Genomic DNA, 14,757 nt, shown 5'->3' on the forward strand with positions numbered 1-14,757 from the left:
GCTTTGTGTTCGGCGGAATATCCAATTTATAGAAACTAAACTAATCCATCTACACAAAATCAGAAACAGCCTATTAAGAATCAAAAATAGCGAACAGCTGAGATGAGTTCAAAATTCATTGCGTCGAAAAGTCTTATTCGTAATCGTAAATTTGCTATTCAAGTTGCAGTAGAAATTTAAGGAGCGTAATGGAAATTGCCTCTACTTTGGTTTCTTTTAGTTCTTATTAATTAGCTTCTACTACGTTGATTACAAAATCACTTAAACTGAAAAGTGATACAAAAATGAAATGAAATGAAACAATTATATATTAGGAATTTCAAGTCTAAAATTAAAAGGCTTTTTACAGCGGCATAAAAAATCCCATAGATCAAATATATATTATTATAACCAGTGGAAGTTGTTTCCCTAAAACCTTCTGGCTTACTCTCCAATAAACTTGCCATGCCAGAGAAAGCCTACAATAGTCCCGAAATAATTTTTGGTGGGAATTCAACATTTTTACTGAATTTTCCATGTCATCCTTGGCCAGATATTTGGCTATTAATCCCTGGCATACCTTAAGAGTATCAAAAAATAAAATATTTTTAGACATGTTTTTCTCAACCGATTGAAACACACGTTTGACACAAAACTGCTCTTGTAGTCGCAAAATCCCATAACCAAAATATAGGGTGTTCATTAATTATTGTCGGGGTTTCCGTACCTCATAACTTTTGAATAAAAAATATTACGCAAAAACCGATTACGTATTCGTAAATTACAACTCAAAGAATTTTATTAATGATATAAAAGTGTAAAGCTTGCACAATTTGCACTTTGTAGGTATTCAGCTGAAGGAGATTATGTATTCGTAAATTCGCTGAACAAATTTTGACTTTTGATAATCGTGCGGGTTCTCCGAGCCCCATATTCTACAGTTATGTTTATTCACATTTTCTGACACATGAAAAGTGGATTCGTCACTGAAGAACCATTTCCGAAGGTAATTTTCATCATCCTCAATTCGAGTCAAAATTTGTTCAGCGAATTTACGAATACATAATCTCCTTCAGCTGAATACCTACAAAGTGCAAATTGTGCAAGCTTTACACTTTTATATCCTTAATAAAATTCTTTGAGTTGTAATTTACGAATACGTAATCGGTTTTTGCGTAATAATTTTTATTCGAAAGTTATGAGGTACGGAAACCCCGACAATAATTAATGAACACACTATATATAATAATTGCGTTTACATGTTTCTGAAAATAAAGACCGGCAGATAATCACACCTTAATTATATTTGGCTTAGAGTTTGTGGTGTCTATACTATAGATGTTAAATTTGTGTATCGAATTTTATATCTCTAGCTTTCTTCGTTTTGAAATGATCCTGTTAATTTATATTCGAACAGCCAGACTTACTCTTACCATTCCTTCCATTCTACTCAAAATTTGACTAAAGACCATATACCAAATTTCAACCCTCTAGATCAAAACGTTTTTGAGTAATCCTTGTCACAGTCAAACAGACGGACGTTTCCAAAAATGGATTTTTCAAAATCAGTGTTGGTTGGTTGGTTATGAGTTTTAGTGGCGCAAGAGCCAACCTTAGCTAAACTGCGCCAGTGGTATGGTTAGAATAATTACGATCGTGGAGCGAAATAAGGGAGATCTAAAATGTCGAGATTCATAAAACTCTCACGTTCGAATTTTTTGACGATTGCTTCATTTTCTCTAAACTACGTATACGAGAAAGTAAAAAAATAATAAAAAAATTTTGGTATAAAAACGTAGTTATGTTTTGTTGAATTTACGGGATAAAAGACCAACAGCTTAAGTGAAATTATTTTATTTGAAATAATTGGATTCATGTTTTATTTTTAAGATGGCTAAAAGACATGAATGTAGTCAACAATTCTGAGTCAATTAAAATATTAAATCATATAAATATATAAAAATTAAACTATATTATAAATTTTGTGAATTTATGAATGAGCTATACTTTTTTATTATAGAAAAGAAAGAAAACAAGTATAAAAGAATAAGAATATCGCTTTTTCAATGAAATTAAAAAATAACCATGTTTTAATAGTTTTCCTGAAAATTCATAAAGCTTTTTACTGAATAGATAACGGTAACTACACGAATTATATTCTACATTTTCCACTCATTCAATCAAAATAAAAACGTTACATTCAAAGATTCTTAGAAAGAACTGATAATGTTGCGCTGTTCTATTTTAAATTGACAAAAACTTAATCCTTATAATACAATGTTGAAAAATAATTTTTTCTGAAACTATCACATCAAAAATAATTTTTCCGCGAATAGTATAATCTTTTATTTATTTATTTTTTTAATTTAATATGCACCTGGCAAGATATTTTCCGATGGAAGTTGTGCCAAAAGTGCTTAAGTTTCCATATTTTGAAAAATAAAACTGGCAGATGTCACACTAGATTGAATTTACATATAAAGCTGCTAATTCGGTAGGTGAAATATTAATATAAAGATGCTTAAAAATGTTCTAATTTCATAATATTTGGTACTTTTAACCTTCTTTGCATGTTTCTTTCTTTCTTTCTTTTTTGTGAAATAAATCAGGGTGACATAATTTATGTTCCAGATTAAAAGAAAAATCTTTAAAAATATCCTAATATAAATATATAATATAAAATAATAATAAAAAAAACAGTATGATGGAAATATCCATCATCATGCAAATTTACATGTTAAAATCAGTGCAAAATCTTCAATGTTTCTCTCTTCTAAATTTCTTCACTCGTTATCGCTTTTATTAGCAAAAAAAATCTCAAAAAATTGTATGTTTCTTCAATAGTTATAAAATATTCAAGAAATCGCACGTTTCTTCCAATCTTAGTAAACAACAGAATGACAAGCTTAAACCCGCTATAATGATTGCGACATTTGACTTTTTTTTACAGCCACTTCCCTTATTATGCAATAGTCGTGAAAAAATTTGCCAGCAACAATCAATTTACAGTACACCTGTTTTGAGTACAGATTTTTGTTCACTAAATGTTCTAATGGAATTTTCCCTCATCATGGAAGAAAAGATTATAAAAAGGAAATTTGCATTATTTGTTTTGACAAAAGAAATATCATGATATGGGTTTGAGAAATATCATAATATGAATTAAACGACAATTTTACACTAGTTTCCAAAATCCCATGTGGCTTGTCATTTTATCCCCACGTTTTACGCCTACACCATGTTGTACGATGGAGAATTCCAAAATCTAAATAGGAATCAATTTACTTACGACAAGGCACATTTGGTTTATGCCAATTCAAAGTTGATATATGCCAGGCATGACAATTTGATTTTATAATTCACTGGCGAATTTAAGACGGAGGGCAAATGTCTGACGTCAGCACAGCGCAATAACAGCATACAGTTACATGAGGAATGACATACAAGGTTATATTTTTCATTTTTGTGAGAAATATGAATGAATTCCATTCTCCTCTTTTTTATGAGTCTCGTCAAGAGTTTTAAAAAAATTGAGAACTACTCATTTAATGATGTTTTAGTGCGTTTTTAAGAAAATGAAAAAATAAAACCGTTCTAGTCACACAATAAATATTGCATCCTACCATTTCTTTGGTCCTATATTACTTGAACCGTTACGATCTTTGGAGTTCGGTTTATATGCGTACAGCTGAAATGCATTGTACAGATATTTTTTCTGATATTATTTATGATTTTGAAACTGATCTGTATAAAAGTGTTGACAAAATCTGTGAAAGTAAAGCTTACATATCCGCGCGTGTCCATATGGACATAACTCTAAAACATAACATAATAGAAAAATGAAATCTCCAATAAAATTCATGAAAATTTTAGAACTATATAAATTTTGGATCAAATCAGTTAAACGAGTTGATTGTTTATTTGTTGTACGTGAGTGTCATAACAAATAATTGCAACAATATAAGGAAATGAAATTCAGGATGTGGTGTCCTACTGTCAAACTCAGAGGGCCAACCGGAATAGAGAAAATGTTGTATCTTTATTGCTACATGTATCGCAATGTGTACGCAAAAAATAAAATCGTTTGCTGATTTTTTTAAAAAAAATTGCATTCTAATTGTTTTTAATATCGTATGATTAATTGAAGTATTAAACTTCAATAAAGAACAAACTGTGAGCAATTTTGAGCTTAATAATCTACCTATCAATAATGGACTTATCCTGCTAGAAAGAATCTTCTAATAATCATTAATTTCCAAAAAAAACAAACATTACCTGTAATCGCCACGAGTGATGCCAGGATGCCGTTGATGAGATACGTCACAATGAATTTTTTACGATGAGTGAAGTAACTGAAAAAAAAAGTGCAAACAATTTTTTAAAAAATCATTTTGGAAAAATTAATTTTTAGCAAATATATGAATAATTTGTAAAATCTCTAGTAAAATAAATAAAAGATTTGTTATTTTAATACGAATGGTAAAAGTTTGAAATGTTTTCTTACTTTAAAATACTGTTACATAATTGTAGCCAAATGGTCACTTTTTGAGATTTCTAGTTTGTTAATCATGGTTTTCCTTTTCACTTAATAGTAAACTTTCGTCTTTATACAGTGATTTACATAAATTAAGAACAACGAATAAATGCATATATAATTCTAAAAATGTATTAAATTTAATGTATTTGAGACAAATAAATAATCTAAAATAATATATAAAAAATGCCACATATATATATATTTTAGAAATAAGTACATGTTTAATATTAATGATGGTGTAATGTTATTTTTCTTGCATGTAGTGTAGTTGGTTACCAATAAACTTTAAAAGAGCTGCTCGTTGGTTTTCCTAATATTCTATTAATCGAAAATTAAATAATGTCATGCAAATGAACAGAGTATACTCTCTTTCTTAATAGAATGTTCTTATTTTAAAATTAATAATTGAATGATGACTGTTTGATGAAGAAAATTATCCTCATTGCATTTTTAAAGTGAATTACCCGATAATTTTCTCGCAGGCTCTTTAATAAGAGTATTGTCTCTAACCATAACATAAAAATTGCTGACCTTGGCCGTGATAGCCACGAATACTTAGAATTATATTTTGTGAATCCCACACTTCGACGCTTTATCATAATATAATGAAGAAAAATTATATATTTTAGAAGTTTTTTTTTCTTTTTGATCGATTAAAACAAAATCTGATACGGAATTATATTTTTTATTTAGATAGGAAAATTTTATGTGCGTAGAAAACTAATCGGTAATCGTCCAAAAAGTTGAGCTCTAGATGTTGAAGAATCTCCACGTTCTAGATTTCCCTGAGTTCGAAAACGCACATTTTTGAAAAATGTCTGTCTGTGACAAAGATAACTAAAAAATACTTCGAGCTAGATAGATGAAATTTGGTATACCGTCTTTATATCATATTTGTAGATTTCTATCAAATTTTGAGCAAAATCCGTTCGGAGAAAGTCTGTCTTTCCGGCTGTTCGAATATCAGTTCGTACGATGATTACAAAACGAAGACAACCAGATAGATATAATTTGGGACACATACTTCGAATCTATATTGTACACACCCATCAAATTGTGAGCTAAATCCAAAAAAAAGGTCGTTGATCGTTTGTCGGTCTGTTCATTTAGAAATATGTAAACGCGATGATTCAAAAACACAATGATTTAAATACATATGAAATTTGTTGTATAATTTTGTGTCTACAAGTGTAGATTTATATCGAATTTCTGTTTCAATCGGTTGGGAAAAACTCGCCTAAAACACAAATTCGGTTTTCGGATATTATTAACCATATGCTAGGGATTAATTGTCAAAAGAGTCGCGAAGGACTTGGCGACTCTTTTGACAATTAATCCCTAGCATATGGTTAATAATATCCGAAAACCGAATTTGTGTTTTAGGCGAGTTTTTCCCAACCGATTGATATATTTAGCATATTCGATAACGAACCGATTGATATTTTTAGCATATTCAGTAAATATGCTAAATGTACGCCAAAAGTTAGCTTTTCGTAATTATTGGACGGATTAATTGTCAAGGCATTTTCTGAGACAACACCTTTATTAGAAAGTACGCGAGAAAGTTTCTGGGAGACGATTACCCAAATTAAGTTCATGATAAGTTTTAAAAAATCACATACCAAATTTTAATTAACCATGTCTTTGTGTTTTCGAGCTGTCGCATGGGCACAGCACAGAGTGAGGGTTGTAGTTTCTAAAAGTATCCTTTGTTGGATTTAGTTTTAAACTCAATAAAGATCTGCTCTTTAGATGCTAAATCTATTCCCCCAAATTTTATGCATCTAGCTCTTTACGTTTTAAACTTATTATGTTCTTTGGTCTCAGATAGATAAACATTCAAATTTATTGTCAATAGAGATAGCATAAAATTTGATAAAAATATACCACCTACCAGATGTCACTTGCTTAACTCGAAACTTTTTTGCGTTTACATGAAACATAATTACAAAAACGTGTTTTTCGGACTCAGTCAGATTTGAAACGTGGGTATTTCGTTAAAATTCGTTCGATTTTTTTTTTATTATTTTTTTATTACAGCGCATACAAGAAATTTATAAAAGAATGAAAAATTTAAATAAAAAAAATAAATATATTTATGGAAAACTAAAAGGAAACGCGAGATGTTTTATACATGATTTAAGGGTAACCAATTTTATTCTTTTATTATGTACATTCAGTATTTGAATATTGAAGCTTTTTCATGTGGCGTTATCATATTTAATGGCGTTGAAACAATTAACATTAAAAAAAACTTGAAAATACAACTAACTTCTATTTCCAAAATATTAACAGAATATTTGGTAGTAGTGAATATTTTCTCCAGCTACCTGCTTTCACTATCATAATAAATTCGCTCCTATTTAGAATATAAGCTGCGTCGTTTTTTCACTCTCACGCACACCGATTGATAAAGAAGAAAGTTCAAATCTCGCGGTTGTCACTATTGCATGAGTGATATGTTTTATACATGAGTGATGAAGATACATTAAAATGTATGTTTTGTAAAATTTACGAAAAATAGTCGAAATTTAAATATGATACGAAACTTTGCGAATATTTTTGAAAACGGTTAAACGAGAATAATTATACTCCGATGAACTTGAACGAATATCATAATAATAAAGTGTATAATTTTTTTTTTCAAATTAAAATGAAGTATTTATCGATAAATATTTATATTAATACAATAACTTGATAAACGTAACGATCACCCATTTGGAACTTGGAAAAAAATTTTTTTATGCAAATTTGGTATTTTTTAAAAAATGAAATGAAGATAATCACATTTTATAAAATATATATATGTATATTATTTCTTCATTGTATATTGTATCATATTTGATAAATATTTTTCATATTAATAGTAAATATATTATTTTTAGAACAAAATATTTATTTAACAGTTTTTAAAATAGAAATTTAATGTAAATTTTAGGAAAGGAAGTAAAATTTTTAGTATACAATAATTTTTTAATAGAAAGTTTTGTCAAAGCTATTCCATTTTTATTTTTGAAGTATTTTTCTGTTTTATACCGTAGATTCTAATGCCAAAAACATTTTTATTTCGAAATTTAAAAATATAAAGTCCTTTTGAAGGGTTAATAAACAATTATAAATCAAGATTTAAGATTTCTTTTGTATTAGAATCATATTTTTGTTTTCTTAGAATACGAGCCGTAAAAATGTGAACACCAAAAATATTTGAATGAAAATTTTGTCAAATCAAGAAAAAATTTGGATGAAAATTTTGTCAAATCACGAAAAAATTTGGATGAAAATTTTGTCAAATCAAGAAAAAATTTGGATGAAAATTTTGTCAAATCAAGAAAAAATTTGGATGAAAATTTTGTCAAATCAAGAAAAAATTTGGATGAAAATTTTGTCAAATCAAGAAAAAATTTGGATGAAAATTTTGTCAAATCAAGAAAAACATTTGAATGGAAATTTTGGTTCCAAATCCGAAAAGAAATTTTTGATTATGTCATTCTTTTTGCTTGTGAACAATTCATTAATTTAATTCAAAAACAAAGCAAATTACAGAAAGAAACTTTGGCATATAGGCTTTACTCCAAAATTATATTCTACAGCATTTGGACAAAATCTATCTATGAGACCATTGTCTTTGCACAAGTTAACGACAAAACTGTAGCGTTGTGTATTTGTATTATTTTACTCCAAATTCATTGGCATGTTGATTGTCTATCAGTTTGTCTAAACCGTGTATCGAAACGTAGTAAATAAAAAAATTTAAAAAAACTCACATAGGCGGAATCGGTGAAATTTCATATGTGGTCTTCTCACAATTGTAGAAACGCATCAAATTTTGGAAGTAATCGACCAATAGGATATTAAAATATAAACTAGCATTTCTTCATAACGTTGAAGAGCTATTTCTCATTGGATTATGCAATGCGTTTCAAACAAAATTATCTCGCGGTCGAAAACAGAAAGAATTTGAATAACGGATGTGGGTATTTTAAAATCTCTCGTGCCATTTCACGGATATTAGTATTTTATTTTTGAATGCATTATCATTTTACTTCTTATTGATTACCCTTGCCGATCATCTCATTGGTTGGTTAAGTCCTCATACCTCAACGGATATAAATAATTCTTTCAAACAATGTTATTTGGAAATTATAATTAACCCATATAATTGTAGTAACCTTGCACCTGTTATGGGTACTGTATGTACATGGACCTACCTTATTTGGTCATGTAATATACAGTCGTAATTGATGAAAATCGTAACCATTTGCTTCATCTAATAGTCCATTTTCTTATGTGGAATTGTAATTTCACTTCTTATTCTTCGTTTAAAATGTACCGCGCATTCCAACATTAAAATGGTTTGCTGCATGAGCATGTGTTATAGCACGGTTCTGGACTTAAACATACTGGTAAAAAATTAACAGAATAATTTTTCAGCGTGTCGGATATATTACTTAAAGGACTTCGTTAGCTGTATTTCATAAATTAATAAAATAAAATTTCTTTATGACATTGCTAAAGAAAAGGAAAAAATTGAGATAGAATTGTAATTTTTTAGTTTCCAACAATGGAATAAAATTTGTTGTAAAAGTGTTTATAAACATAATGAAAACGATTCAAATTTCATCAAAACAATGAAATGTATTGCTTCCATTTATGCCTAACATTTCTTAAAAGAATATTGTAAAAATTAAAGAACAAATTGTAATTAATTTAGTAAGATTAGAAAGATAATATTTTTAAGTTTATGATGTTGCAAACATCTCTTTTATGCTATAATATTTTTAGAAGTTATCAATGAAATATACCAATATTTTGCGTTAAAATCGAATAATTATTCAAGAATATCAGTAAAATAAGAGTAAAAGATAATTAATTAAAATTCTTATTAGCATTTCAGACGAATCACCACCAAAATGCACATTTTCATCATCGAAGGTCTCCAATACTTTGCTCCTTAGAATGCTAACAAATAGATACACAGTACAGGCATTCACTTTTATTATTATCTAATATATAACCGATCTTGCTTGGGATTTAAATACATTCATGTACAATATTTTTAAAGAAAAAAATTATTTTTATGTGATCATAATATACAAAATCTTTTTATCTCCAAAAATATTTATCGTCTGTTTTTTTAATTAAAATTAGAATATCAGTTTAACCAAACGATTTTTTAAAAAACACTAATGGCTGATTTTCCAAATGAGTCATTAATATTTACTACATTAGCTCTGCAAATTTTATTTACATATGATTGTCTTCGTGCGGACGATTTACCTAAGTTTAGTTGTAAGTATAGTTAAATTAATATTTTACGACAAATAAAAGCATTGTCAAAAGACATGATAAAATAAAAACAAAAAGAATAATGGTAGAGCAGTTCAATGTGTAAAAAAGAAAGAAATTGTTAATTTCTAATTAATAGATTATTTAATTAATTTTGTCCTTTGAAAAGTTGATAGTTTTCTTTCTCGTATCTTGTATAATAAGCGTGAAAAATGTGTTTGAATTCCACCCAATTATTAAGGAACATATATGTAATATATATTTATACCTCTATACATAACCACAATGACTTTTATTTATATTAAGATAGATTTATTTCCCATTTTTTAAGGGCAATAACTTACATTAATATATTATTATTTATTGTTCAATTTATTACTATCCCTTTATATTTATTATTATTTTACTTTTCGTTTCTTCATGACGAGAATTTGCATTAATATTCTATTTTACATTTTAAAAGATTATTATGTAATATTTTTATCTGGATACATTGTTTTTGCGTCTTTTTTTTCATTTCCATTGTGAGATATCTGTAAACACAAAGGCCATCAAAATTTGACTTCTAAACAATAAAATGTCCACTTTCTGATTTTAATGATCTTCAGGTGATGGGAAATGAAAATAATCAGTTTAAATTCTTAATTAATTAACTAAACGAAATGGAAGAGAAATTATTATGTGAGAACATGATGTTGTTTTGATTTGGGGTTTTTGAAGCCTCAAAATGCACGAACAGGAAATTGGAAATTTATCGGTTTTGAAGCATCATTTTTTCGCTTTTAGGGTTATTAAAAATGATAAAGAATTTTGACATATTTAACGACTTATCACCTACAAAAGGTTACAATTTGGTGTGAGTATCCGACATGTACTTGATTCTCCTGTCTCGCCAATAAAGGGCAGAATCTCAAGAAGTTATCATCCGAAGAAACACAGAGAAGAAAATGAGAATGAAAGCGAAACAGCAAAGAGAGGTATCGGAACTTTATATTGGAACCATATATATTTAAAGTTTAAATTTTTCCAGCTGGCAAAAAAAGGTTTGGAGCTCAAACGATTTTGATATGTTAAAACATAATTTTTTAAATATCAACACGTGCGTAATCTGATAGTCACATGATTGTTTCAAAATGATTTTTCACAAAAAAAATTCTGGCCTCGAGAAAAAAATTTTAGAACTTAGAACTCGATTGATTTTGAGATGGTCAAAAACCATTACTTTTCTAAATGCTGGGAATTGCGATTGGATTGATACTACGTCAGTTAAAAAAAAGTAATGTTCTTCTATGATAATTTGAAATTTTCTATAGCAGATTTCAATTTTTATATTATATATATATTTTTATTTAAAAAACGAAAGATTTTTAATCGAAATGACAAATTGTAGAAATATGCCGTCATGGTCTTCTATATTCTTAGTATTCGTATTGAAACAATGTTCGTCACAATAGCTAAATATAGTTTTCACAATCTAGAGATTTAAATATCTTCATTTAAAATGATAAAGACCACAATGAAGTAAAACATTTTATTTTAGATGACATTGTTCGAATGTTTAATTCATTGTTAGCTGACAGGTAAATTCCAAACGTTTCTTTCATTTCATTTGAAAATAATGACAATACTTCAGGTAATTGGAGGTCAGATGTGCAGAAAATCGAAGATCTTTTGCGGAATGGCATTGATAGAAATCGATACAAAAGCACTGGCGTCGTGAGAATGTTTCCAGTTGCTTCAAACTTCAATTGTTAGACAAGTTGTTTTCTATGTAAAGAACTTATGGTACATACTGTTAATGTCCTCCAAAATTCAATAATGATTTCAACGTTCCTGTCAATGTTACGTTCGAATTGAAATATATTATTATTTTTAATCTGAAAAATATAAAATTCAATGAATATTAAATTTGATACATCAATATGCTTCATTTTGAACAAAAGTTTGTCATTTTAATTAAAATGATCAAGTTTGTTTTCGACAGGTCTTTCTTGTAGCTAGAGTGCAATAGGCCAACCTTTACTAGATCATATTCTTTTTTTGCACGAGGCCTTTCAACGTTGTTGCATTTTTCGATATAGAGAGATGCGATGTATTTAATTTAATTTTTTTGACCTTGGAACAACCTTGAAATAAAAAAATATATAATCAAAGCATAAACGTGTGTAAAAATATCTGTTTATCCAAGTGTTAGACTTTTAAAACCAGTTTATTCTTTTAAACAATCTGAAATAATAATTTACATATTTCATTTTTACTTTATCGTTACATAGTATAGAGAAAGTATATAAATCATCAACAAATTAGAACTAGAGATTTTGATTAATCTCCACCTCAGACTTGAAAAACACATTTTTAGAAGAAAACTGTCTGTCTGTCTACCTGTGATAAAGATAACTCAAAAACGCTTTCAGCAAGACGGTTGGAATTAGATATACGGTCTTTACACCACATTTGCAGATTTCTGTCAAATTTTGTGCAAAATCGGGTCGGAGGAAGTCCGTCTGTCCGACCTTCGAATATAAATTAACACCATAGCTACAAAATGAACAGATCTAGAGAGATAAAATTCGGTACATAGATTTAGCATCCGTACTGTAGACACTTTTCAAATTTTGAACCAAATATAATAATCATTTGATAATCTGCAGGTCTGTACTTTTAAAAGCATGCAAACTCAATAACATAAAAATGCAATGACTTACTTATATCAAGCTTGGTATGAAATTTCGTGACTACAAGTGTAATTTAGTGCCAAATTTTTGTTTTAATCGATTCAATTAATGCCTCTAAAATACAAATTCTATGTTCGGATAATTAACAGCATTTCAGAGATAATCGCCAAAACACTCGCCAAGGATGGCATAACGGATTCAGTGAAATTGCTAAATTTACGCCAAAGGTTAATATTTCCTTATTACAGTACGCCTACGCCATGAAGGCGCTCTTTGGTATAACATCATTATTAGAGTGTATGCGAGAAAGTTTTGGTGAGACCAGCCCCCTGGTTAAACAAGTAGTTACTTTTCTGCAAAATTAAATAGGTGTCGATAATGATATGAAAATTATTGAAACAGCAACGTTACTTTGGGAGAGAGCTGGTTTAATCATATATGAAATTACATCTTATTTAGTATTATTCAGTATTTAGTATTAAATGCTATTTTGTATTTAAGTATAATATTTAGTATTATTGTCTTTAAAGCTGTAATTCTTACAAAATTAACTACATGACTTAAATTTCTTCTGTATAAATAAACACATCAAAATTCCACAAATAAGGTTTATTTATTCTTTCTTTTTTTTTTTTTTTTGTATAACTTTATATTTCAAATCCTGTCCAAGTAAGGATATATCCGATGCAGGCGATTCTAAACCATGAAGATAAATTAAAATATCAAATTCAATTTTTCTTGAAAGTTCCAAAATTTTCTTTTTGCATATATATATATATATATATATATATATATATATATATATATATATATAAAAGAAAGTTCGTTTTATTCTGATTCTGACGTTCACTTTCAGTTCTTCTGAAATATGAACATATGTAAGGCACATTGCCATAAAACTTTTTTGACACCTCAAATTGAAAAGAGGATTGAAATATCGATTTCTTAATACATCTCAGTTTTAAAAGTTCTAAATATTTATGCACTTTAAAATAAGCCCTGTCCCATGTATGGTAAGGCATTTTAGAATATTTAATAAATCTCGCTTTGTTTTTGGTATTTAACACTTAAAATCTATTTTATGTAGAAATATCAGCCCTTATTTACGAATTGTGATAACTTTACTTTCAAGTATTTTAAAATCCCCAATTTTGATTGAAATAATTAAAATTATAATATTGTGTTCAATTTCACTAAGTGTTTTTTATTAAATAAAAAGTTTAATATTAATAATCTTACTTTTCGATTGCATTAAGCTAAATAATTAAAAAATTGAATCAAGACACTCACTTTTTAAAGTTACAAAAGTCAAAAGATACCAATTAAAGTGAGATACATTTTTAAATGTAGTATTAAAATATGAATCGGCTGGAAGTTGAAAGCAGATATGCTTGATTTGAATTTCTCATCAAAATTAAGAACTAATAAGAATTCTTCAAGAAAACTTTTTTTTTACCCACCTAAAAACCAGCGCAGCAATTCCTCCTCCTACAGAAGAATTTATCGTAACGATTGCAGATCTGAAAAGCAAAGAGTGATGTTAAATCATAAGAGTTTGTTTATTTTTAGAGAATAAGTACATTACAGACTGAAAATACAGTATGCGCCAAAATACACAGTACTAAAATGAAACGGCGAACCAAAATTACATTATTGTCATCTGTAAGTTTATTTTTCCCTCAAAAGAAATTAACATACACACATACTCTCTATTAGCATGTTGATTTACCACGGTATGTGTAATGTAAATGTTCAATGTGTGCACCGCCTCGCTCTAGACAGTGTTCATACCGTTCACGCCGATTTTCAAATATGTTCCGAAACAAAGGTTGCTGAAGACTCCGACAAAAAAAGAGATCACATAATGCACTTTTCTCATGTCATGCAGGCACAGTTCTTGGTGGATCTTCACAGTTGAACACACTCTTTTAACATTCTTTCTACAAGTTGGCCTCAGGAGTATAAGATCGGGAGAATGGGACGAGTATGGGAAGTCAGTGCCATGTGAAATTATTTGTCCTAAGAAGTTTTTCTGCAGCATGACTAGAGATTTTCAAGTGGTATAACTGGTCGCCCCGTCCTGTTGATACCCCTGTCTATTCATCTGAATGTTCCTTGCACTTCAGAACTTTCTCAAATCCTGAAGAAATGGATCGATCACTTATTAAACTACCTTATCAAACTTCTCTTAGAATTGTTCTGCCACCTTTTACAAATTCAGTTCCATTTTCACGGCCATTTCCGTACCAGCGGAAATAATGCTCAACTGTAAATATATTT

At 28.6% G+C, this 14,757-nt stretch overlaps 1 protein-coding gene across 1 annotated transcript in view; it reads right to left on the reverse strand.

Moving 5' to 3' along the window:
* Window positions 1–14,757, reverse strand: part of LOC129971110 (putative ammonium transporter 2) — a 113,826-nt gene that overhangs the window by 11,329 nt on the left and 87,740 nt on the right. Inside the window, exons 6-7 of the mRNA XM_056084592.1 lie at window positions 13,938–13,997; window positions 4,255–4,331 (exon numbers count right to left, since the gene is read on the reverse strand). Coding sequence (XP_055940567.1) covers window positions 4,255–4,331; window positions 13,938–13,997 — 137 coding nt within the window. The remainder of the gene's footprint in view (window positions 1–4,254; window positions 4,332–13,937; window positions 13,998–14,757) is intronic.

This window comes from Argiope bruennichi, chromosome 6, assembly GCF_947563725.1.
Source record: "Argiope bruennichi chromosome 6, qqArgBrue1.1, whole genome shotgun sequence".
Taxonomy (NCBI): Eukaryota; Metazoa; Arthropoda; class Arachnida; order Araneae; family Araneidae; genus Argiope; species Argiope bruennichi.